Genomic DNA, 26,609 nt, shown 5'->3' with positions numbered 1-26,609 from the left:
TTACGCTACCTGAATTTACCAAACTATACTGCGGAAGTTAAAGAATCTTACGTTTGAAACGCATACACACACACACGTAAATAATATTTATTTTCAAGAGGGTGACAACGTATGAGAACTGAGAACTTGCATCAGTAATGACAAAATAATACATATTCAGAACATCTAAGAGTCAAAACTCCGTTTTAAAACAAAACAATGAGGTGCGCTGTATCGCGAATATCAGTTAAAGGACCTGTAAAAACCATATTTGATATTTTACTTAATTCTCTAATCGAGTAGATCACAGATTCGAACAGGATGGGCTGTGTTTGCTCGTGTATGAAGGTATGTATGTTTTTTCCTACACTTTGGGAACGATTTTAAATACGATAATCTGAAAAGGATTAAGATTTATTGTGCATGTCACGGAACGCTTCCACTGGTCACGTGGTATGGCCCGCCGCGTGCACTGGGAGTTCTTCGTTGACTGTCTCGTGCGTAACCTTGCCTATGTTGTTCAGCACACACCTGCATCGGTTTACTCTTGTCATGTTTGTATGTATTTAAACCCTTGTTAGTGTGTGCCTTATTGTCAGTCGTTGATCATGTTCGTGTTCACGGTCACAGTTTGTGTTATACGTGAGTGCCGGTGTCTGTATCGTATGTTAATAATCGTTAATAAACGTCTCCGTGGAGCGAGTCTGTACGTCCTGTTCCTTGACCAGCGGCACTCGGGCCGTTACAGTGCGTAACTAATTAGCATTTTCCTGTTAAAAAAACTAGCGCAAATGCAGATGATTAAAAAGTTTTGTTTTGTTTTGTTTTTTAAATCAAAATGAGATTCTTGTAAGAATACCGAGATATCGCTAAGTCGCGATAATACTTCATATACAAATCAATACGTTTCTACAATGCTTTTCTACAGAAAAAGAAGAAGGAGAAAACGAATAGAAGTTGGTGGAGACACATAATCTCATCCTCCAAAGTGTCTGACTCCTGCGTGGCATTAGATGGTCACGCCGCGAATGTGACCACCTCCACTTCTTGCCCCTCTTCCTCTGAGGGGTCCCTGATCTTCAGTACTGCTTCTTCCTTTTCACCTGTGGACATATCCCACAATGCCTCTTCTACCCAGTCGTGCCTTCCTGGTCAAGCCTCCTCCTCCTCCTCATATGAGTCGCTCAGGACTACAGCAGTGATTGTTCCTGGTTAGAGCTCAGCAGATTTGATCATGTTGTTCAAATGCATAGTCTGTTTTTGGTTAAGGACATTTACTCCAAGTTTCTGTTCTCTATACAGAGGCTGCAGATAAAGATGTGGACTCCGTGCGCATTGAGAGGTGGGTACATTATCAAAATTAATCTTCGTGGCAGAGAAAAGTGTGGCATGGTGGTTACCCAATGGCACTGCCATTGTAACTTCCTTGGGGCATAAAACGAGAAAAAACATCATTGTATTTTTCATTCTTCACACCTTTATCTGTCTAAGGGTTGTTATGTGAACATTTTGTGCATAACTGGCCACTGTGTATTCATCTCTCCCTTCTTTTCTGTCTCTCAGGTTTCCGGCTGTTCTGATGCAAGCAGACACTCGTGTTCAGCCGCAGAATTTATTGGGACAGCTGCTGCACGTCCTCAGGAGTAAAAGGAGGCGTCAGATTGGTCAGGGTGAGGGCCAAGGCCACACCCCCATCCATTCCGCTGTCGAACACCTCAACATTCGGCAGCTCGGGTAAAGACGAGAATACACACCGCGTTTTACTACACAGCCTATTAAGAGTAGATGATTTTACAGTTTACACAGGTGAAGCTCAGTCTTTTTCTCCTATACAAATACAAACATATTGTAATTAAATGAGCAGTAAGTCATTTAGCAGTTCTTCTTCACATTATGAAACAGCCATTATACTGACATGTAGTGGCCTGGATGTTTCAGAGCTTGTGCACTAAATCTATTTTTAACATGGATGACCTGTTAGGTTTCCCAACATTGGGAACAGCTGCTATATGAACGCCACTCTGCAGTGCCTACTGAGTATCTCCTGCTTCTGGAGACCCATCAGAGCTCAGTCATCCTGCTTGACGGATCCTTCTAGTTGCCAGATGCTCAGGTACCCGTTCAGAACCAGAGGCTTCACATGGGTCTAAATGAACTGTTTAATCATGAGTGCTTAAGGAGGTGCTGTGATGCTCAGAGATATAAACCACTTGGTCTCCCTGTTGCTGTGTGTAGATGTTTTTCAGATCTGCAGCAGGCCCGGCTCACCACTTGCAGCACAAAGCAGAAGGTGCAGCTCCTGGGAGCCCTGCTTGAGTGTGTTTCAGCCCGCTGCCCTGCATTCGAAGAGGACTATGAACAGGTCCAGCTAAATGGCCCCCTCAGCCATTCAGAACACATCAGAACCTCACGCAGTACCCTGCAGGAACTGCACACGGCCACCTTTGTTTTCTCACCGTGCTGCTGTTGAAGTCCAGGAGCAAATCCTCCTCTGATGTTCTCCTGTGCTGTCCTCCACAGGATGCTCATGAGTTCCTGATGCTCTGCTTACTGCAGCTGAAAGAGGAGGGAGAGAGACTCAGGGCCTCTTTCTTCTCTTACATCTGCCCTGTGGCAAACTTTGAGTTTCATATCAAGTCTGTGCTCACATGCACCAGGTAATTAGGTATCACTGTTGCATATCTCCTTTGTGTTAATGGACTGGTCTTAACCAGTCTTAACGTGTTTGTTTAAAGTACATTTTCTCACAGAGAGTAGGCGCTTTCTCCGGACATCTCTGTTTAAAGTATTCATGAAAGTTTCATAACATACATAACTTAAATATGAACATTTAAAATGCTCACAAGTTCAGCTTGTATTCATCACATAGCTTTCAAATCTCAGAGAGTGTGTGAGTTTGGGAAAACAACAGACATGGACTGAGCATTCTAAATGTTTTCTGCTCTGATGCTTCACATTAGATAAGATGTTATCTACTTGTAAAACTGAGCATATTAGCATGTGATAACTCACACTGTATAAGGGATGCAGGAGATTATTTCTGTGCAAATGTTGTAACATTTCTGTTCTCCATTTTGTGAAAGCTGTGGAAAGCAGAGCTGCAGAGTGGATGTTTACAACCACCTCTCTGTAAATCTGAGCCCTGCTACGACTGACAGCCTACACACTTACTTTAAGGTCGGTCACCTCACACACCCTCTTTGGATAAGGCTTCATTACCCTGTTGTAAAGGAGAGAATACAGTTATGACATGCTACCATTTTGATTTTATCACTCTCAATGAAAGGGCCTCTTTCTTTTTTCAGCCAACACTACTGGAGCGTTTTTGTGAGTGTGAAGCAGGCTGCGAGGCAACTGAAGAGGTGGAGTTTTTCACACTGCCACGGTGAGTCTCGTCTGACGTAGATGACCTTAAAGAATGAGTTTTAAACCAGTCCAACACACACACCCTCCTCCACTCACACACACTTCCAGTCCTTAAGTCACTTTTCCTCTTGGAACAGTATTTTCGTCCTCCACCTTAAGCGGTTTGACATGCTGGGCCAAAAGCTCTCAGACGTGATGGACGTCCCGTCCGAGCTGGATCTCTCTGCCCTTCCTGGGGTGGCTTCTCTCAGGCAGCAGTCGAGGTGAGCTCGTACCATCAACCCGTGCCCACATACTTCTCTGTCCACCCATTCCCATTTAGCTACAAAATGCCGACTGAATGGCTTTGTGGTTTGTCCTCAGTGGAGCAGCGGGAACCCAGGACAAACCGCAAGAAATGCAAAATGATAAACTGGGGGAAAACTCCAGTCCCCAGCCAGGTAGAGCTGTGCCATTTTCTTACAGTGGAGTGATAATATGGCTGTGTATTAGTATCTGCCATAATGACTAAGTTCTTTTAACCCATCAGTAGTAAATGAGAGAGGAGAAGGACAGGGAGCTAGAGGACAGCAAGTAAGCCTACCGGTGAGGAGAGAGAGAGACCAAAAAGAAGAGAGATGCAAGCTGAGAGAGACACAGAGACAGAATGAGAGAGAATGAAAGAGGCCTGTTAATACAGAGATGGCGTTCGATCCGTGATGCGTTTTCAGTTAATCGTATGAAAAAAAAGATGTATTTGTTTGTTGCAGGAATGTGCACCCACTGGCACCTACAGACTCCAGGCGGTGGTTTCTCATTTAGGTGACAGCATGGACCATGGTGAGTAATCTGACATTATTTATACACGTGCAGTAGAAACTATTAAATGACTAAGGACCACCGACTACTCCGACAGGCCACTATATCAGTGACACAGCTGAGGGAGAAGGACAGAGCTGGTTGTCATTCAGTGACTTAAAAGTATCAAGAAGCACTGAGCCAGCCATCCTGAAGAGCAGGACAAAAACAGCCTACCTGATTTTCTACGTGCACAGGTAGAATCTCACCTTTCAGACTTGGGAATGTAGGTACCTCAGTCTAGGAGCACTCTAACAGAAACAAGTTTTACAAGCTTTTATATGTAGGGAGTAAATTAGCCTTTACTGTGCCCTGGGACTGCAGGTCTCTTGTGCATGACAGGTGAGTGAGGCCTACTCCCAGCACCGGTTGGCAGGTGCTAACCTTCTTTCTCAGTCCTTTCACCCTTCCCTCTCTGCAAAAGAATTTAAAAAATTTTAACACATTAAAATGAGCCATTTTTTATTCTCCACAAAATAGTAAATGCCCCCTCTGGCGTTCTTGTTAAAACACTTTTTCCATATTTTTAACCCATAGATGTATAACATGAATAATACTATACTTGTCAAGTCAACATATTTAGATGAGGTGTCCTAGTGTCAGTTATTGTCTTCTAATCGCTATTGGAGATGTACAAGTCCCCTTTCTTTATCCCCAACATTGTTCATACTAAAAGATTAATTTATTTTCCAAGTAGCACATGGCAGTGATTAAACACCTATTTACATGGACGTCACTTCCATCGCCACATATGAGAACACTACCAGGGTGCTTCACTGACGGAGGAAGAGCTTCAGTCCTTTTTGAGAAATAACCAACTTGTATTTTAATTTGCAGATGTTAGGAGTGAACCAGCATCTGTCTATAGTTCTTTTAATTGTGAGCACACATATTTAAACCCTTGTTTTGTTGTTGTTTGTCAGTGTTTGACCCCATGTATGCTGCTTTGTTGTGTTTTAAGACTGCCTGTTATGTTCTAAGTAGTGTTAATGCTTAATGTTCTTCGTGTTTGGTTTTGTCTTGTTCTGTATGATAATAAACGTCTGTGGCATCTGAACCGCAGCTCATCTTTGCATCCGGCTTCACGTCACAGGAACACCGACCGTTGAAGGTTGCCTCGAGCCAAGGGAAAGAAGAAAAAGGGGAAGAAGCAGTGTAGCTGCTTCTACCCAACCCATGCAGGAGAATCCTCCATACTTGTGGGAACACTCCCTGTCATCACATCAGGGGAGAGTATCTCTGGAGGATTTTGGGGGGGCCCTGGTGGTGGTCCAGGATCAGATGCTGCAGAGTCCTGCCTACCTTCACTGGATTACCGGGACCCGTACGATTACGACTACCAATATCCAGGGACAGACTCTGCAGGGTCCTACTATCCCCCCACGGACTACCAGGAGGATTACAGCAGGAGTGAGGAGTATGTTGACGTCGGCCTCAGGTCAGACACCGAATCCGACCGCTCTGAGGATCCATCAGTGGAGGTGGAGGAGGCCCGCCATGAGGATCCTTCCTGTGGTTTATAGACCGGGTCAGAGGACTCTGAAAGCGACGAGCCTCCGATGTTAGTGCTTAATGTTCTTCGTGTTTGGTTTCATTTTGTTTTGTGTGTTAATAAACATCTGTCCCATGTGAACCACGGCTCGTCTTTGCATCCTGCCTTGTCTCCCACGTCACAGAACAGCAATTCATCTACACTTCTCACAGATAAAACTATCGCTAATGGCGAAGAATAAACATGTTGCAAAAAAGCAGTAAGAGCTAGTATGCAGAAACAGTGGTGTTAGCGCGAAACAGTTTCAAAAACAGGAGTCTCCTTATGAAGGAAGGAGGTTCTTATGAACCTCTGTATTTTGACAGCAAGTATTGACCATGTGCCATTAAAACCATGCCAGGTATGGTATTAATCCACAAAATAGCACATCAAATCTAATTATTTGGCTAGTACAGGGTTATGCAATATTCCCTCAACTCAGCAAAATGCAACAGCTTGAATTACTTAACTGATTAATAATAATAAAAAATCTTTCCGGACTATAAAAACATAGCTGACCCATTCGAAAGATTAAACATCCAGTGAGTGTGTATCCTGGCATGTTAAGGTAAAAGGCGTCTCCGACTGGAATACATTTAAGCGGTTTCGGGCGCCATCTGGTGGCGACTTGGAGTCCTTATCACGCTCTCATTTCTTTTGTATGGCGGGACAAATGTTTTGTTATCCTACCTATCGAGCAGTCCTACCTAGATTTAATGCACTTATGTACATTAGCATTAGTCCAGGCTTCTGGTGTTTATTTTGGATGCATATATTATAATTAGGCTACTGTGGACATTTGTATTTTGTATAGCTACAGCACCTGTACTTCACACACGTGTAGTAATCAGATCTAGAAAGTTGCCAGCCCTATTAAAACATTAGGTTTATAGTATAATAGTTTCATTAAACAGACAAAGCGTTAATCACAATAATTTGCATGATGATTAATCTTGAACCAAAAATCTCGCCGGGAGCTGTAGTTCTCTTTCCAGACACACACCCAATAAAACTGTGCTTGATCATTTCTTATTGATAGCCACTGACTATAGGATCAATAGAATAGTACAACCAAATAACCTTTAATGTTTTGCTTTACTGTAATACAATTTAGAATTGCGATGTTACCCTTTTAAGAAGAACTGAACACATTGTGACAAGAGCAACTGGATGAAGCTTTATTGACATGCTGGTCAAGGACTCACATCCAATATGTTTAAAATACATTAATTGAGGCCAAGTGCAGCATAAAAAAATATTTTAACTTCACACAGAACCAAAACCATCAACATCAAAATATAAATGTATAAAAATATGGGTATTGTTAAAAAAAATGTTAAAAATGGGGCCTCCCACAGAAAGGCATGGCACAGTCAGCGACTTCAATTCAAAGTTTTTTATTCAAAGTAAAAAAAAACAAAAACAAAAAAACACTTGGGCAGGTTGGTGGCGCTCTACACGAACTTGGGCAGACACTTGGGGCTGAGCGGGATGTATGTGGACATGTCGGAGTGCTGCGCCGTCACGCAGCTCATGACGTTCGCCCGCCGCAGCTGGGAGTTGGGGCCAAGGAAGGGAAGGAAGGGTTAAACAACAAGATGAGTGACGGCAAGGAAAGTGTTAGGAAGGATTTCATAATGGCTTTAAAAAGACGAGGCGAGGGCACCTGGTGGGCTGGACTTTGGTGTCATCTTCGTCCTCCGAGTCGCTGGAGATGATGATGACGCTCATAGCTGGGCTGGGCGTGTCAGAGATGATAATGGGCTCCGATGCGTCGCCCATGCCATGCACGGGGGAGGACACAGGTCTGGCACAGGGTCAGAGGAGCACGTCAACACTCTCAACACACACTGCACACTCGAGTGAACACACACAACCTATCACCAAAGTGTGATGGCACAGAGCCATCCAGCACTTGTTACAACAGTTGTACCCACTATGCAGACCCACACACTAGACCAGTAGGTCTCGAGTCCTGTTCTAGGGTTCCCTTGCACTGAATTAGTGTGGAGTTTTAGCGCTAATGCCAACCATTAAAAAGTGCAATAAGAAGCAGGGAGTACCTAGCCCGGCTCTCTGCTTGGCGATCTTTTGACCTCTTGAACCCGCCCTGCTGTGCCGGTTGTCCCACCTGGCTGTGCTGGGCGAGCCAGCTGCTGAAGGTGTCATTGAGGTTGGCAGCTGTGCTGGCCCCGCCCCCCGCCCCACCCCCACTGCCAAACAGGCTCTTGCTGCCATCACACCCTGTGCACTGCCGATTGCAGATCTCCATTTTCTGGAAGCAAGATTTCACACTGCAGCGAGAGAGAGAGAGAGAGAGAGAGAGACATGGGCGGGGGGCAAGTTACAGTACTACCATTTGGATTTGTAAATTAAGATGGTGTTCCTTAATTTTTTTTAAAAACTGTGACATGTAGATTGGAAGGCCTGGAACAACTCACTGGGCACTTTGAGGGAACTGGAGGAGGTGGCTCATGGTGACAAACGGGTGCTTCAGGGCCTTCATCGGCGTGATCCGTTTGTCAGCGTCCAGCGTGAGCATCTTGTTCAGCAGGTCGATGAACTCCCGCCGGTCTGCCTTCTCCGCCGAGACGTCTGCGCCTTCCAGACTGGTCGCATTGACCTGCGTGAGAGACCCAGGGGTGAGTCATATTAAACACCAGCAGAGGGCACCGATCCACCTAAGACGCAGCAAGTTCTGCAGCAAGTTACTATGCATTGCTCTGCCTTTCGTAGATGCCGTTCTCCAGAGCGATTCATGTGCGTTCCTCATTATAACGGCACGAACGCTCGACCTTTGAGCTAGCACCTTGCTCAACCTGCTCTACAACGTGAGCCGTGGAAGCTGTTTCTCACGTTCTTCAAATTCACATCACAACAGTAAAGCAATGCGTACAGTTATGTGCACAAAAGCCAAAATAACCTGCATCATGTCGTCAAGACAGGTGAAAATGTACTTCCGTGTCTCTTTGGACTTGATGCCATGCTCTGCCTCATGCTCTGAAGGCGTCTGGAGAAAGGAAAGAAAAAAAATCAACCATTCAGCTCCACCATAAAGTTACATGACATCATTAAGTTACATCCCTTATGAAACAAACACATGGTATTTGGCATTTAAAGACTGGCAAACCTTGAGTCTCCACAGGGGGCAGCTGGAGTCAGGGCTCCTGTGGAAATAATAGTTGCTCTTGGTCCCTGCGCTCAGCAGGTACTCTGCTGGTAGGCCCTGCGTCTGGGAGATGTAACGGATCTGCAGAGACACCACACGGCAAGAGGATTACGACTTTATTTTGTGTTCATCCTTCCATTTTCAAAATGCATGTATAAAAAAAAAAAGAAAAGAAAAACAGGCCATAGAAACTCTTATTTATATTATTCCTAAAAATAAGCTAGCCAAAGCAGTAGCTAAAAGCTCAAACCATACATTCACTCTCTTCCTTGCTAGCCATTATGGACTCCCTAACAAACTGCATAGTTAGAAGAACGGCCATTTCCATTAGCAACACTACGCCACTCTTTTCACAAACAAGATTTACGTCTTCATCACACAGTGAGAAAAGTGTGAAAAGAAAGTGAAAGAACCGACCCCAAATCAGCGAAATTCTACAGAGCTCCGTGAATCCAAGCCCAAGATGCGTGAAAAAGACTAGGCACAGCTCAAAGGCCCGTGTGCTTACCTGATCATATTCAGAGGCTCCCGGATACAGGGGGGAGCCCAGAAACAGCTCGGCGATGACACAGCCCAGCGACCACATATCCACGGCCTCGCAGAAAGGGAGACCCAGGATGATCTCAGGTGACCTAGACCAAAAACACAGATATCGCCATCATGAAATCAGTCTCGGCTGATTCCCTAGTTTGTGGTGATTCGGCGGCAATTGCTTTAACACAAAGGGTGCTGAATTCATTCATGAAAATGTAAAAGATTTAAATAGTATTTTGTTGATGAGTCCAGGTTTTTTTTTCCCCCCTACACACCACTTTACATTACACACCCACTATTCTAACATGGAACTATATGCAAAAATGCACTGACACTACAATGATGTTCTGTTTTCCATTAAGTAAATACAGAGTATCAATGCAGTTAAACACTGTTACTCAGTAAACAACACTGTTAATTAATGGTATAGCTACAATGCAACAGCAGTTTTGTATAGACATGACCAATACTAATATTACCAAAGCCTGCAACTCGGAGCATCCTAACTAATCTCAGACACTGAAGAGGGTTCATCAGGTATTTTGCTAAATAACAGCACTCACATGAATCACTAAAATTAAATCACTTATAAATCAAATATGAATCAGTCGTGCTCCAGTTAACTGTAATGCTTATCACGATTTTAATGTGTAGCAGGGTCATCGCAACTGCCAAAATGTGCAGCTCTACTCTAAAGCACACTCGAGTGCAACAAGTGCACACTTATTTCTAACACGCCTCAGCACGTGTCTCTCACCGGTAGTATCTGGTCTGCAGGTAGCTGGAGCACACGGCCTCGGAGACGTGGCTAGCCGAGCCGAAGTCGATGACTTTGACCCTGTACGGCTGCCTGACGGGGTCCACCAGCATGATGTTTTCGGGCTTGAGGTCGGTGTGGATCAGGCCCAGGCTCTTCAGCTTCATGAGCGCTTTGGCGACCTGCTGCAGCACGGGCCGGACGCACTTCAACAGAAGCGGGCTGAACATGCTGTCCTTCAGGAAGTCGTAGAGGCTCTGCCCCAGCATCTCGAACACCAGGCACATGTGCTTCTTGTGCTGGAAGCACTCATACGCACGCACGAAGTTGAACTCGTCTGCGTTCTCCCTGCTCAGCCGTCTCAGGATGCTCACCTGAGGAGGAGCAAATGAGGAAAGACAGATTTAATTTTTCTGCACTTTTTTTTTTAATACACATCCAAACAGGTATGGCTTATGCAATTGTAGCTAAGCCTTCTTTTTATAGTAAGCTTCAAGCTGTCGATGTGTTATCTGAACTAGTTCCTACTGATGCTTTGAAAATTAGAACTAGTGTGCTGATACCAAACACAAGTGTTTTTGTGCTACCCTGGCTGTATACAGATTCCACAGTGTGAGTTAGCACATCTGATACCAACAAACAGAATCGGGGCTACAGCTGATTCCATATCAAAAGCTCCAAAAAAGCAGGCAAAACTTTCCCACCTCGATCTGACCCTGTCGAGCAAAGAATGGATGGTTTTTCAGTATCTTGATGGCAACCATTTCATTGGTGTCCTTCTAGGAGCATTTGGCCACCTGGCCAAAACTTCCACAACCAAGGTAGTGCAGAACCTCGTAGCTGTTGGAGGCAGAGCAGAGGATTTCATTCTGCACCAGCTGGTATTCGCAATCACTTATCGATTTGCTGCTATCTGCGGTACAACCGGAGTACGCAATGGACTGGGTGGAAGAGGTGGTTGTTCCGCTCCTGGCCACGCGCTTGGACAATGAAGGGGTGTAGAGATCCTCCAGGATCTGTACGCTGTCGCTGCTGTGTTCCCCTTCTCTCTTCCTCTTCAGGCTGCACCGCTTCTGACGGGCGTCTTCTCCCCGCTGGCTGGACGACGACGCAGCCTTGTCTGAGGCTCCAGAGGGGGAAAAGACCAGGGCAGGTAAGCCATCGGTTGAACTGAACCCTGGATCCGAGGGCCAGGGCGTCCCCGGCCGAATCCGAGGACCAGGACTCCGCAGGTAGTAATTGCTCTCGAATTTTACTTTCTTGGCGATCCCACTGGAGGAATCTGAAGGGGAAGAGAATATTCCTTTAGGGAAAGATGAAAACAGGGCCACTAACCAAAGGAATGCTATGCAGATCTAGTTAGGGGCTATATTCAAAATTAAAACTAAAACAGCAGATTAAAAAACAACAACAACAAAACACGATCTATGATTTAGCTAACGCTAGCTAGCTAACGCTAACGCTAACCGCTAGTTAACTTCATAACTTACCCTCAGTGTTGATTATTTTCCCACCTTTAACCTTACGGAAAGAAGGCTCAAGAAAACCGAACGGATATAATTCATGATCATCCATGTTGTGCTGTGGTTCTTAATTTAAAGAATTGAAATTATTAGCACGCTATATCGACCGGAGTGAGAAGATTTCCACCAAATATCAATTCGCTACTCTACGGACTCTTCGTTCCATGGCAACAAGGTGACATGGACAGGTGTAACGTCATAAAATGGAATTTCAAGTGCACGTATTGAACCTCGCCAGTAGACAAGATAAAAGCTCACATTTATTTTACTCTTTGTCCAGACATAATCAAAACTAGTGTCTGCTTGTCCGCCTGCTGCACCTACGGGCCCAAACTGGCAGACTCATATAAATCACTTGATAGCATCGAATATTAAGTACTACATTTATCAACATAACATTTCTTAGGACTAATACATCTACCTGCTTACCGATTTCAGCCGTCTACATGCATCCGTTCTCCAGAATCCCACGCTAAATATTTCGTGCTTTTCTGGTAAATTTCCACAACAATCGTGCCTGTCATTTTAAATGGCATTTTAAAACATGCTTCCAGTATAAGATAACTTCAGATTTTGTCAAAGAAAATTCAATTACATAAAAAGTGGGGTGGGTGACTATTATTTACTTCATATGTTTCCTGGGCAAGTGGCGTGATTGGCAGGTGTTTCAACAAATGGAGGAGGTTTAGATGAAAACGTAGACCCTTCACTTGTCTTATTTAGTTCTCCTTTTAACCGTTTAAAGGTCCGCGTGCTGTCAATCAGCTTCCCATTTATTATAAGAATGATTTGAACGCCAATACTTTTGGACATCATGGAAAGGAAGAGGCTTATTTGAGCTGAAGTTTATGTGGAGTTGTTTGGGAGCTTCTAGCATGGACTAGCTACAATGTATAAAGTATACTATTTCTTTACAGTATTATGGTATAGATTCTGTGGATTCCATATATACATTCAATGTAAAATGTTGCCCAGTTATGTCAGAAATAGCAAACAAAAACCACAGGCTCCAAGTTACTGAAAGAGAAGTATTAAATGAGGTCCTGGTAGAACATACGTGCAAGTTTGTCAGACATGTTCATGAGGAGTTTAACTGAAGCAAAATCCTCATCACACACCCAAGGAGTCAAAGCCTGCAAAATCCCCAAGTAGCAAGACTGCATCCAGGTAGCACTTGCTGATGGAAAGCAAAAAAATAGTGCTGTATCCTGCTCTGTGCCTCATCCACTGTACCAGTCTCTTAGTATTGGACTTAGTGTGTTTAATCAATCTTTGACTGTGCTGATTACATTTATGTCATTTAGCTGACACTTTTATTCAAAGCGACAATTATGACTGAGTACGATTTGAGCAATTGAGGGTTAAGGGTTTTGCGCGGGGGCCCAACAGTGGCAACGTGGCAGTGAACCAGCAACCTTCCGAGAACAAGTCAAGTACCTTAACTGCTGAACTACCACTGCCTGTGTTTATATATTGTACAATTAAAGATTTTGCAGTTACTTGGATTTTGTCAATATAGCAACATGCCCTCAGTCCAGCAGAACAGGAAATCTGAAACCTCATAAATTACCCGTTTCAATTTTTGTTTTCTATTTTAAACACACACAATCCCAAAAAAGATTTCTCTGTAGTAATACAGTTCACTACTATAGTTATAGAATTAGCTCCAATTAGCCTACAATATCCCTTTAAATTAAGCCAAAATTCAAAGTCTGAGGTGAAGATCCTATAAAGGTTACATAAGAGCTTGATGTTACATGTGTTTTGAACAAATACTGCCACTAAGTTCCAAAGAACTATTTTTTATAGTTATACCTCCCATGGAATTCAAAATACAACAATCAACTTGTTAAACACATTAATCACACATTGCATTTGAGATACATTTAATACAGTTTGTTAGTCTGTTTGTAAAAAACACTATTTTTTTAAAAAAATGAAGGCATTAAAACAAACAATAAGCCCAGAAACTACAATAATCAAGTTCAATAATCGAGCTGATGTTCAATGTCCGAATCCCTCATGTCTCTCCGTGGTAAGGAGGTAAGGATACAGGCTTTCCTCTGGCCGAGCGAGTAGGCCACGGGCCAATGGTAGGGCTGGTCAGGGAGCTGGTGACGAAGGGAGCTGCTTCCTGATCTATCGTGGGATGACATCACAGACTGCTGGACCTGTAGGAGGAGCCAAAACAAAAAAAAGGGCACCAAGATATCGATAGGTATGTCAATATTCCCAGGCCCCAGCTAAACTACTGCCCAACATTGGAAACCTATTATAGCGTGTAATTATTATGAACCTATTATAGCGTCTAGATTCCACTATTACTGCCTCGTAGTAGCAGGGCTCTGCTGTACTATAAATGTGTTTCTGTCTTCTACTAAAAGTCTCTTTTGGCAGTGTAATTTATTTTGGTCAAATGGCTGCATGACCGTTTTCAAAACAAATTTATAGAGGTGTTGGTGAGGTGATCCTTCCTGAGTTCCCCGGCCAGCAGAGCATGAATGACCTGAGTGGGCGAGCAGCTCTGCACCATGGCACCGAGCGCAAGGTCCTTGTCCTCCCTGATGAAGAGGTTGCTTTCGCCCGCCTTGTGCGGCAGCATGCAGGCAACCAACTCCGCCTTGGCGTCCATGGCCCTCCACAGGTCGGTGGACATGTGCGCCAGTGTTGTCATGGAAGCACGCGACACCATGGAGCTCAGATTCTTCAACTGAGACAGTGGACATGGGGCTCAGGTGTTCAGGCACTCCATGGGGATGTGCCTGTTTAAACACGCCGATCGGACTCATCCGATATGTGGCAGATTTACTTGGTGTGTCAGAGAAGGAAAAGCATCAGTTTGTACTACCTACCATGTTTAAGGACAAGATATTCCTCGCTAGAACATTCCAAATTGACTCTTCATCAAGTTAGAACCATTTTGGTCACAAAACAGAGCAATTCCAGCTCGGACAGCAAAATGCGAAGCTCCTTTTTGGGCCATTGTTTATATGATTTGATTAGAGAATCTTTTGTCCCTGAGAGGGCCCCTCTGGACCACAGTCAGGCACACATCGTGGAGCTTGGGAAGCAGGATGTCGGTGTGGTTCTGGGCCAGAGACTGCACCAGAGTCAAGCTCCCCTTCTTCTTCTCCCTAAAACAGCGTTAGAACACGGTGTACATACCTGGTGTTATGATATCGGTAATGCTAAACAGGTTTCATTAATAAAATAAACTTTTAAAAACACAGAAACAAATGTATTCGCTGTCAGGGTGACCCTCACTAATTTTTATATTTATTTTTCCAAAGCATGCCATTTGTGTATTTTTAGGTATGCTCTGTAATTATAGCTCTTTGCCACCTGCCTGAAGTGGGGCCGCTCTTCTCTGACAGCAGCCTGTGGGCCGCGGATCCTTCGCTCTCTCTGGGGCTCATCCAGTGGTGGGAAATGGCTCACAGAGGAAGCATCTGCCTCAGAGTGGGAGCTACTCTGGCTTTTCCTCAGGAGATCAAATCAAAAATCAAAATCAAAAGTTATTTATATAGCGCTTTTTAGAACAGATGTCACAAAGCACCTTTACAAATGTCCAAGTCCAAGCCACCAGTGAGCAAGCCAAGGCTGACAGTGGCAAGAAAAACCCCACTAGAGCATGAGGAAGAAACCTTGAGAGGAACTAAAACTAAACGGTGGGCCCATCCTCCTCTGGCTGACAACAGTCACCACAATAATAACAATTTAAAGAGAAAAATATCATTATAAAATGAAAAAACAAGTAAAGTGTCTTGGTACAAGTAAAGAACCTGCACCTTTCGATCTAAGCAGACATGGTGGTTTATAATGAACTAAGAGTTCTCTAAGGAACTGTGGAGCAAGACCATTCAATGCTTTGTAGGTAATTAGAAGTATTTTATAATCAATATGAAATTTTATTGGGAGCCAATGTAAAGTATCTTAGATAGCCGTGATGGATTCAGATTTTGTCGTTCTAGTGAGCACTCTGCCTGCTGCATTTTGAACTAGCTGGAGCTTGTTTAACCACTTTGTAGTACAGCCTAATAGTAGGGCATTACAATAGTCCAATCTTGAAGTAATAAATGCATGGACTAGCTTTTCTGCATCATGTGAGGAGAGCATGTTTCTAATCTTAGAAATGTTCCTAAAGTGGAGAAAGGCCTTCCTAGAAATATTATTTACATGAGCTTCGAACGAGAGACTGGGATCCATGATACCTCCAAGATCTTTATCTGTTAGGGAAGATGTGACTGTGATTTCACTGAGGTTCATTGAGTAATTAGAGGATCTAGCTGTCTCTGTGTCTAATAGAAGCACCTCTGTTTTGTCAGGATTAAGTGAGAGAAAGTTTCTCAACATCCTTTATGCATTCGGTTCTGATTCAGATATGCGCTTAGCTGCTGAACTACAGCTTTTTCTAGGATCTTGGAAATAAATGGTAGGTTTGAGATCGGTCTGTAGTTTGACAGCTGACATGGGTTGAGGTTAGATTTTTTGAGAAGTGGTCTGATTACTTCAAATTTGAATGATTTAGTAACGTAGCCAATATTTAAGGATTAGTTTATTAAATTTAGTAAAGGTTCAATAACTTCAGGTAGAATTTCTTTAAGAAAGTGTGTGGGCAGTGAATCTAGTAAGCACTGGAGGACTTTGAGCGCGACATCAGATATGCAATTTCTGGCTCTTGGATAGGTGTAAAGGATTCAAAAGTCATTTTTGGCTTGGTTGTTCTTGGTTGTACCTAAGTAGTTGCCCGATGTCATATTAATGCTCTTAACGTTATCTCTAATGTGCTTTATTTTCTCATTGTAGAAATTCATGAACTCCTTACTACTATGGTGGTGATGTAATCTGAGCATTGGTGTCAATCTTATTCTTAGTTAGATGGGCAATTGTACTAAAATGAAATCTAGGATTATTTTTTTCTTTTTCTATTTGGTTTGAGAGATAAGCTGTTCGAGCGGTAATAAGTGCTTTTCTAAACTTGAGAAGGTTCTCCTTCCATGCAAGCCGGAAGACTACAAGCTTAGTGTGGTGCCATTTACATTCAATTTTTTATTTAAAATGTGAAAGTGTTTTGATTTAAATTGCAAATGTGGTCATTATACCAAGGTACCAATTTTTTGTCCCTAATGTTTTTATTCTTAAGTGGGGCAACATCATTAAGTGTGCAGCAGAATACTGATTCTAAGCATTCAGTTATTTGATGAAGTTCTGTGGCGTTTGAGGGCATCCTAGTCACAAATAGTATGTCTGGGAGACTGCCAATGTCATGTTATGGCCCCACCCCCTCCTCAAACGTCTTGGTTTGTGTGTGTTCATCCGTGTTGCCATGTCCTCTCGTGTTGTCCACCTGTTCTGCATTATGTGTAATCGTCTTTAATGTATATACATCTCCTGTGTCGTAGTGTGTTTGTTGATGTTTAAGGTGTACAGAGCATGTGGGTTGTTTTATGTATCATTCGTGTGTGTAATAAACGTCTGGTTAATCGTGCCTCTTCCCCGCATCCTGTTTACCTCGAGACGTTACAGAAACACCAACCGAAGAAGGATGCCTGGGAAGGGTAGGAAGAAGGGGAGGAAGGGGAGTAGACACACTTCCCCAGCTCGTGCATGCAATTCCCCCGTGTTCTTGGCTACCCTGCTGACTCCCACAATACGGGAGTGTGGTCCTGGGACGGAAGTGGAGGAGTCACAAGGGACTACGTCCGACTACCGTGACTGGTATAATGATTTCCAGTCCTCGGAGTTGTGTGCAGCAGAATACTGATTCTAAGCATTCAGTTATTTGACCAAGTTCTGTAGGGTGTGAGGGCATCCTAGTCGCAAATTATATGTCTGGTAGTTTGCCAATAAAACCAGGTGCAGTGGCTGATGTGATTGTGCGTACATAGTTCAAATGAAATTAAGGAATGGTCTGAGATGGAGTAGTATAACTACATCTACACCATAGCTCAGTACTAAGTCAGGCGTATGTCCACCAGAGTGTATGGGTTCTGTTATACATTGGGTAAAACGAACTGATTCTAATATAGAACTAAAGGCCCATCAGAGGGTCTTGGCCACTATCAAAGTGAATATTGTTGAAATCACCAACAAAAATGTAAAGGAAATCTGCAAATTCCTTAATAAATTCTGAGTAGCGTCCTGGTGGCCTGTAGATGCCTGGAAGAGGCTGGGTGGGCTTTTTATCGCTGGCTACATGATTTATGCTAGTAAAAATAATTTCAAAGGCTTTCTGGTTTATGCTTAATGTGTCAATAGAAATAACTGCAATGTCACCTCCACGGCTAGTTAGACGAGGGTGGTGTACATAGCTGTAGCCAGAAGGACACGCTGCATTTAAAGCTATGTACTCGTTTGGCTTGATCCAGGTTTCTGTTAGGAAAAGTACATTACATCTATGATCTGTTAGTATTTCAGCTATCATGAGCATTTTAGACGCTGATGATCTAACATTTAGCAAACCCAGCTTTAGATAAAAGGAGTTTTCTGTGAATCAGTTACTTTAATACTAATTATGTTATTAAGAGCATACTACAGCATCGGACATCGCCTTCGCTAATTGACACACCTCTTCAATATTATTTTTAGTAATCTCTGACTGACGAAGGCGTATATCGTTAGCTCCTACGTGAATAACTATCTTAGAAAACCCATGCTTGCCTAAAACCTTAACACTACCTGCAACATCTGGCGCCCTGGCACCTGCTATACAGCCAACTGTTGCTGCTGGTCTCCCTAAAGGCCTGCTAATTTCACGTGTCGCAAAATAAAGTCCCCTATAACCAGAGCACTTCTAGCGCTTGAGTCTTCTCCGTCAGACTAGCAATTCAACTACACTTCTCACAGATAAAACTATCGCTAACGACGAAGAATAAACATGTTGCAAAAAGCTAAATGTTAACGTTACTTACGTTTCTGGTAGTTCCTTAGATGTAGTTTGTGATGATAAAGTAGTTCGATGGAAGTTGCCACCATACCTGGTATGGTATTAATCCACAAAATAGCACATCAAATCGAATTATTTGGCTAGTACAGGGTTATGCAATATTCCCTCAACTCAGCAAAATGCAACAGCTTGAATTACTTAACTGATTAATAATAATAAAAAATCTTTCCTGACTATAAAAATATAGCTTACCCATTCGAAAGATTAAACATCCAGTGAGTGTGTATCCTGGCATGTTAAGGTAAAAGGCATCTCCGACTGGAATACATTTAAGCGGTTTCGGGCGCCATCTGGTGGCGACTTGGAGTCCTTATCACGCTCTCATTTCTTTTATATGGCGGGACAAGTGTTTTGTTATCCTACCTATCGAGCAGTCCTACATAGATTTAATGCACTTATGTACATTAGCATTAGTCCAGGCTTCTGGTGTTTATTTTGGATGTATATATTATAATTAGGCTACTGTGGACATTTTCTATTTTGTAAAGCTACAGCACCTGTACTTCACACACGTGTAGTAATCAGATCTAGAAAGTTGCCAGCCCTGTTAAAATATTAGGTTTATAGTATAATAGTTTCATTAAACAGACAAAGCGTTAATCACAATCATTTGCATGATGATTAATCTTGAACCAAAAATCTCACCGGGAGCTGTAGTTCTCTTTCCAGACACACACCCAATAAAACTGTGCTTGATCATTTCTTGTTGATAGCCACTGACTATAGGATCAATAGAATAGTACAACCAAATAATCTTTAATGTTTTGCTTTACTGTAATACAATTTAGAATTGCGATGTTACCCTTTTAAGAAGAACTGAACACACTGTGATAAGAGCAACTGGATGTAGCTTTATTGACATGCTGGTCAAGGACTCACATCTAATATGTTTAAAATACATCAATTGAGGCCAAATGCAGCATAAAAACTTTTTTAATTTATACAGAACCAAAACAATCAACATTAAAATATATAAAATATATAATGTATAAAAATATGGGTATTGTTAAAAAAAAACAAAAAAGAACTAACCCTAACCCTAACTGTACGCTAACCAAACCCTAATCCTAACCCTAAACCAGTAGCACAGATGTGTGTCCCAATTTGTCTGGGACAGCAAGAGATAGATAGATAGATAGATAGATAGATAGATAGATAGATAGATAGATAGATAGATAGATAGATAGATAGATAGATAGAGAGATAGAGAGATAGATAGATAGATAGATAGATAGATAGATAGATAGATAGAGCTACTTGAAAAGAAATGTGAGCTATGTCCTATTTTCCTTTCTTTACTGCAACACTATCATGGGACCCAATGTTAATGCCTTTCTTTTGTTCCACTTTCCCACTGTTCACTTTACTATGTTGTGAGATGCTATGAAAGGAAAAATAAAACATGCCACAACTACTGTACGCATAATAAAGCACAAATAGAACATGAAAGTCCAAGCTATTGTGATCTTTGGCGTCCCAAGAGCTCGTCTGCGACTGCCTCTTGCCGTAGTTGTGACAAGTCACCACAAGAGGTCTCTGTTAAAGCAAACACACAAAAAAGACAGGTCTTCTGTGACCTACGGCATTAATTCTGCTTACTCCAGATACAAAAACAAGTATACAATTTTGCAAAAGGTGCAGTCTTGTATGTGAGATTTGTTTATAGATCTGGGAAATGTCAAAGTATATGTATCCATACCCTGCCTGTTCAGACACAGAACAAATGTGTAAATATAATAGATAAATGCATTTGTTATAATAATTTTAACAGAATTCAATACATATATTTTGCATAATTGATGAGAGAAACATTATCAAATAAAACCAAGACAAACAGCTGGAAAAGAATCGCGAGGATCCCTTTTTTAAGTGCACACTGTTCAAGTTCAAGTTTGGTTTATTCGTCACATACATAGTCATACACAGTATAACTGTTTGCACAGACAGCAGTGCAAGCCACTGCTAACCAGACTGGATCTGCTTCTCCAGAAAATTGGTTATTTCAGTGATCAGTAACATATAATTTTCTAATTTAAGGCATATGTTTTGAACAGTTTGCATACTTTTAGGGCACGCACACTGGCTTTGAAAATTACGTGAACTGGCTTTGATGTGGTATGAATGAACAAACAGAAATAAAATGGATCATTAACAATGCATTGGTCAAGGAATGTGCAGTCATGCAACCCGCAGTCCCTCGCTCGCCCTTGGCCAACACTAGTCGAGGAATAGCAAACCCATTCCTGATACGGTAGGCTTGGACAAAACTCCAGTTGTTTCTGCACAGTCCGAGTTCGCTACGTCTCAGCGCCACCGAACCAGAGACAGTAAATCCCCTGGCACTGCAGGTACACGGGCATCTCGTCGTTCACGGAAAAAGCAGGATGTGGTTACTTTACAAGTTTTATCACACTAGGTTCTTGTCCGTTATCACACTTTGGGCTCTTAACACTTCTTTTTATGCTCACGGTTTATCTGAAAACCATTTCCTTTTTTCCCACCTACACTTCTTTCTTAAAGCCGTGCTTTACGGTACTTCACTCCTTTAGTTCACAGTCGTAATTGTAAGCGATACATCTAAAAACTTTTGTCAAGACCTCTGAACGAACATGGACATGGCTCATCCGTTTTGAACAGGTAAGCAATTCAGTAATGCTTAACTAATTCATGCTATACTTTATATTAGTATAAGTTACTAAAAAGGCTGACGTGTATCTAGTTATTTATTTAGCTAATGGTTGAAATAATTTATCATGCACTGTATGATTTAACTCAGTAGGGCTTAGCGTCAATTAATTTTTAGGTCTAGATAAAACATACATCTTAACAAATGATCATTACATATTATGTACATTATGTACGTATCTATTCTTTTTGCGAGCTAGGAAAGGATATTATCTTTATTCTGATTATTTTTGATCAATATCAAATATGACCATTGTGTTTTAGAGTACGTGAAACATTTTGATTGACTGAAACTCGATGGCTATTCTTATTCTCATGGCTAGCTATACAGAAAAACTTGAACTTCGAAGTAGGTAATTCTATTTCCTTAAATGAATCATTAAATGATGTAACATCTATTTGTTCTGGTAAAGAAGATACCATCATGATGATCTTTTTATGCTCACGGTTTACAATTCTATTTTATGTATCTCCGTAGGTTCACACGATCACGAGTTCCTTGTTCCTGATAACATTGTATGGTGTTATACATGTTGGCAACCTCTGTATGATGAGCTGATGAACAAAATAAACCCGAGTTACAATTTTTTTCAGTTTTAAAGGCCACTAAAGTCTTTTGCAGCTCCTCTTCATAAAAGATCCCATCTATATTTTCCCCATCAAAATCCCGTAATTTGTATACAGGAGGGTCTCTCCTTAGACATTCAGAAACAGTAAAATATTCATCCATAAAGTGATTCATCCTGCTCGTGCCCTTTCTCAAAATGTCTTTTTAATCGTGACATTCTGATGGTATCACCGACTCTAAACTTCAATCTTAGTTTTTCCACCTTTTTCAGTTGAAACAACCCATACACCTTGTTCAAACACCGTGAAGGAATTTCCTTCGTTCACTTCAACGGCTTTCATTTGAATGCTTCTGTGAAAGCTGTTGTTATAAGCATGAACCAAGTCTTGTACCACATCGATGTATTTTCTCGTATTGATAGCTGTGAAGTATCTCCACATTCTGGTTTTCAACATCCTGTTGAACCGTTCACACACTGATGCTTTTTGTCCCGTCCCAGTAGCAAATTGATTGACGTTGTTTTTTTCATTAATGTTTTGAAACTTTTATTAAAAAATTCTTTCCCTTCATCAGTCTGAAGTTTTTTAGGAACTCTGCCTTCTTTTAGAATTGAAACAAAGGCTTTGGTAACCTCAGCACCTGTCTTGTTTTTCATCATGCATACCCAAGCATACTTGGAAAGTATATCTATACACGTTAGCATAAATTTCATGTTCCCGTTATGTTGGTCATGTCCACCAAATCGGCCTGCCATTGTTCATCTGTGTTTTTTTACAATGACTCTGTTTCTTTTAAATTTCACAGAGATTGGTTTATGTAGCATGTATGCATCCTGAGCTGCTAACCAGTTTTTGATTTCCTTATCATCAATCTGTTTACCGATTTCATCCACCACGGACCTTTGCAGACTCTTGACCCCTCCATAGGATCCTGGGTTTGAAGGAGTGTAGTAAATATTTTTCAGCAGACGTTCAGTCATGGCGAAATGATTGAAACACAATGAAAAGAGTGCTAGATTGGATTATGGTTTTATTAGCATCTTTTTGGCAAAAGAGGTTATGTTTACGTTACATTCAATTAAAAATGAAAGCATGCAATCAAAGGTTTTATATACATCAACCTTTTCATCGTTACTTAGTTTCAAAACACATACATCTATTACATATGTGAATATATATATAATATATGCCCGTTTTTACATTCATCGGGTTTTCAAACATATGTGAAATAACATGACATATATATATATATATACATATACATATGTGTAAAGGATAACATGTATTATTGGCTTCCGATACTAGAGAACTCCACTGACTAGACTCACATACTACACACATCAGCTTTTCCAAATTATATGCGGATTTGATATTATCGATTTATGGTTCTGACTCTATTTTCAAGGGTTTTACAGAACAGCGTGATCAACTTCGTCCTCAGCACTCTTTTTTTTTTCTCGGTTAAAGGACCAGCGCTGGTGTCCATGCAGATTCCCATTTGGCTCAAGCACCAGGGTTCAGGCTTGTGTGCAGCTTCCAGTAGTATTCGACATCGCCGTGTACCTGCTCCCCGCACGCTATCGTTTTCATTGTTCAGGTTTTCATGCAGCTTCCAGTAGTCCATGACGTCGTCATGTACCTGCTCCATGCACATGCTATCGTTTTTTTCATTCAGGTTTTCGTGCAGCTTCCAGTAGTCCACAACGGCGTCTTGTACCTGCTCCCCGCACACGCTATTGTTTTTTACTATGAACTCTTTGAGAGTGGATTTGATATTCTGTTCTTCCTGCAGGTCGGTTACCACTACCTCAGCGATTGCCTGAATCTTGCTAGAGGATGGAGGTATCTGAATGCCGCACAGCTTCAAAGCTCTGGCTAGAGTATGTATGAACCACGGCTTGAACAGTTTATTGTATCAGCTTAGGTGTGTTGAGGCTGAAATAGGATTCATCCGGATCGTACAGGCATGTGTGCTGACGCTGACTAGGATGGTCAATAGCACAGCCGTGACAGTTTTCTCTCATATCTTCATCAATATTTCTATACATCAGATTCCTGATCACAGCTCGAACGACGACTGCTAGCACCGGTGGGTTGATGCACCCATCGGTTTCGTTGTTATTCATGTTTTCACTAAAGCTTGTTTCAGAGGGTCCGCTCTCACTGTCATTCACACCTGCAAGAGCCACTTTATTGTCATGAGTTCATTGTTGGAGTATAAAATATCGGACCTGTTTCTAGACTCATCGTTTCAAGCTGTAATATTTCGGCGGGTCCATGCCCCCCCTATGCATATTAGATGGGCGGGGGTGTGTGAGGTGGGGTTAGGAAATGTTTCTCTTTGTCTGTTGTTCGTAGGTAGTTGGCTAGGCAGAAGGAATCGTGGGTCTGACCAGGTGGGACCACAGACAAGTTCAAGTTCAAGTTCGGTTTATTCGTCACATACATAGTCATACACAGTATAACACGCAGTGAAATGGTGGAGAGTGCTCTGTCCAAACTGAGGAAGAGAACCAGGGGTGCATAGAGAAAAAAATATATATACAGATAAATATATATATTCTATGTATGTACAAAAATATATTAACAATGTATGTACAATATATGTATATTATGATTATATACACAATGTACAATGTACAATGACAGCACAAGGGACCTTGCATCAATAGATTAAAAATTGCTTCACCAGAGCACTAAAGAATCAAGTTCATTTACGTTCATTTGCGTTTTTATTACATTTTGCTGTTACTTCAACCCAACCCTGCTGGAAGCAGCTTTTGTGCATTGCCAATGGGGGGAGCCTTGCAATGCCATCCATGGTTGAGCACTTGTTCACCAACCTCTGACATTCAGAACTCTAAGGATTGGAGACACCATTCTTTTACTTTGGGAGGAGAAATTTTGAATGAATGCAATTTTAAATATAATCAGTAAATTAGTCAGCCTGTGATATTGCTGTTTCTGTCCTTTTCTATCCACCTGTTTCCTGTAGGATGACTAAAGAAAGTTTCGTTCCTAGAGCTTCCTAAGTTCAACACTGTTTAGTCAATACACAATTCAATTCAATAGAAATAAAGATCCAGACTTTGAAATAATTGAAGAGAACTGCTGGCCCTGTCTTTATTCTGAGCTCAATGTTACAAATGAGGCATTGACAGGAGAATGTCTAATAGTCTCAGGTGGGCACATCTTTTATACATTTTCTTCAAGGACCCTTACATAACCATTTTTATTTTTTCATAATACTTGTCCAGGTTCCAATATTGTTCTCCAAACCATACATTATTCAGTGTTTGCAAATTGATATTCAATACTTACACCAACCGGTTCTTGGTACCATTATGTTCTACCTGAACTACTTTTTTTTTTTTTAAAGGCGATCCTATTCTATATCACCGGATGCCCATATTGGTTCTTCCGGTGATGTCCATATTGTTTCTACCAGTGTATTTTTCCGCTTAAGATATCTTTATTACCTCATTTCCCCTCTTTCATGACTTTTGTCATGAACCCATTATAGTCAGCGTTTTTGTTTGCAATCTATCGATATATTTTTTTGATAGTGTTTTAATAGTTTGTTTATATACTTAATATAACTCAATTGGTTAATTGACTATCCCCAACCTTTCATTCCTTCTTACCTATACGTTGTGTCCAAGGTGGCTATCTCTGCCAGCAGAGACCCTATCTAATCATCATCAGGCATGGGGCAGGATAGTTGAGTTGTTCCTTCTACTAAGATATTACACTTCATAATTTTACTAATACTGTGAGTAACTGTAACCTATTGATATGAACTACTGTATGTGAGCTCACTAATACATTCCTAACCATCTAGGAAGTCAGGAAGGTTCTCTTGCTGTGCTGATTCGGTACACTGGATGATTAGACATAATGTATAAAGCAAAGTAAAAGAAAACAACAAAAGTAACTGGGAAATGCGAGATAAGTAGGAACAAAAAACAACATTGGATAAAATAAAATAAAAACATAAACCGCCATCAAGTAGGAGCTGAATTTATATCCTTACCCAGCAAGACAAGACAGTATTACCATCGCTCTAATTTAGAACGAAATCTACTGCATCACCATGAATGGTCATGCTAAACATTTTATCCAGCCTCTACCTTAAACAAAAATGACCTAATGTCAATCAAATAGAAGAAGACTAAAACAAAGAAAGTCATCATGTAGTCAAACAGTAAAGAAATGATAACAAAACAAAAAACAAGAAAAAATAAATAAAACCATAAAAGCAAAAAAGCCATCATGTAGCCTCCATGCTCCTCCTCATTTCCCCGAATATCAAATACACAAATTTAAAGACATAATTTATGCTGAGGCCTAGAGAGGTCTTTCCTCTATGAAACCAGTTTATTCCGGACCATCCACACTTTTCTGATACAATATCATTTTATTACCTCAAGAGGGCCCCCAGTACAAATGTAGAAATGTGTCTACATATTTGATCTTTTTATTAACCACTGCTCCTCTAACACACATAGACACATATTTCTTATTGTTTAATTTCTTTCTACTGGACAAATTTGTAACTTGCTATGTTTTTCTCAGAACGACGACTGGTTTCCAAAGTTCTGTCCAGGCAACGAGCAGCTTTTACCTTCTCCTTACCGTCATTACTTGGTCTTAACCATCAATATTTGCTCCTTTTCTCACTCACATCCATATCACCCACTCTCTCTGACCTGTCA

The 26,609-nt window shown here is 41.5% G+C and overlaps 1 protein-coding gene, 1 long non-coding RNA gene and 1 pseudogene across 3 annotated transcripts; 1 reads left to right on the top strand and 2 right to left on the bottom strand.

Annotated features, from left to right (window-relative positions):
* The first annotated feature begins 491 nt into the window (after nucleotides 1-491).
* On the top strand, nucleotides 492-5,815 carry LOC145655709 (ubiquitin carboxyl-terminal hydrolase 29-like). Its single transcript, XM_081709195.1, has 10 exons — nucleotides 492-726; nucleotides 908-1,190; nucleotides 1,282-1,321; nucleotides 1,543-1,713; nucleotides 1,961-2,092; nucleotides 2,215-2,341; nucleotides 2,500-2,636; nucleotides 3,063-3,156; nucleotides 3,285-3,364; nucleotides 3,483-5,815. The coding sequence occupies exons 4-10, from the start codon at nucleotides 1,559-1,561 to the stop codon at nucleotides 3,610-3,612; spliced, it is 855 nt and encodes a 284-aa protein (XP_081565321.1). The 5' UTR covers nucleotides 492-726; nucleotides 908-1,190; nucleotides 1,282-1,321; nucleotides 1,543-1,558; the 3' UTR covers nucleotides 3,613-5,815.
* A 1,352-nt stretch (nucleotides 5,816-7,167) lies between these two features.
* Nucleotides 7,168-12,772, bottom strand: LOC145655689 (homeodomain-interacting protein kinase 1-like; annotated as a pseudogene).
* Nucleotides 12,773-13,507: 735 nt separating this feature from the next.
* On the bottom strand, nucleotides 13,508-18,665 carry LOC145655711 (uncharacterized). Of its 2 annotated transcripts, XR_014121692.1 has the most exons (4): nucleotides 18,608-18,665; nucleotides 15,039-15,177; nucleotides 14,549-14,826; nucleotides 13,508-13,867 (listed from the first exon to the last, which is right to left on the bottom strand). It is a non-coding gene; the product is annotated as an uncharacterized LOC145655711 (long non-coding RNA). The 2 variants fall into 2 exon arrangements; XR_014121691.1 differs by having other exon boundaries at nucleotides 13,508-14,826.
* Between the last annotated feature and the right edge of the window lie 7,944 nt (nucleotides 18,666-26,609).

The sequence above is a fragment of the Electrophorus electricus genome, unplaced genomic scaffold, assembly GCF_041902795.1.
Source record: "Electrophorus electricus isolate QZ-2024a unplaced genomic scaffold, ASM4190279v1 Scaffold32, whole genome shotgun sequence".
Taxonomy (NCBI): Eukaryota; Metazoa; Chordata; class Actinopteri; order Gymnotiformes; family Gymnotidae; genus Electrophorus; species Electrophorus electricus.
The sequence above is the reverse complement of the archived record's forward strand: the minus strand, read 5'-3'. Positions and strand labels throughout refer to the sequence as shown.

Bases quoted from the DNA above. Each gene is read 5' to 3' on its own strand.
- LOC145655709 (XM_081709195.1), top strand. From the start codon at position 1,559: ATGCAAGCAGACACTCGTGTTCAGCCGCAGAATTTATTGGGACAGCTG. The intron at 1,714-1,960 runs GTAAAGACGAGA...ATGACCTGTTAG, and splicing joins CTCAACATTCGGCAGCTCGG to GTTTCCCAACATTGGGAACA. The intron at 3,157-3,284 runs GTCGGTCACCTC...TTCTTTTTTCAG, and splicing joins GCCTACACACTTACTTTAAG to CCAACACTACTGGAGCGTTT.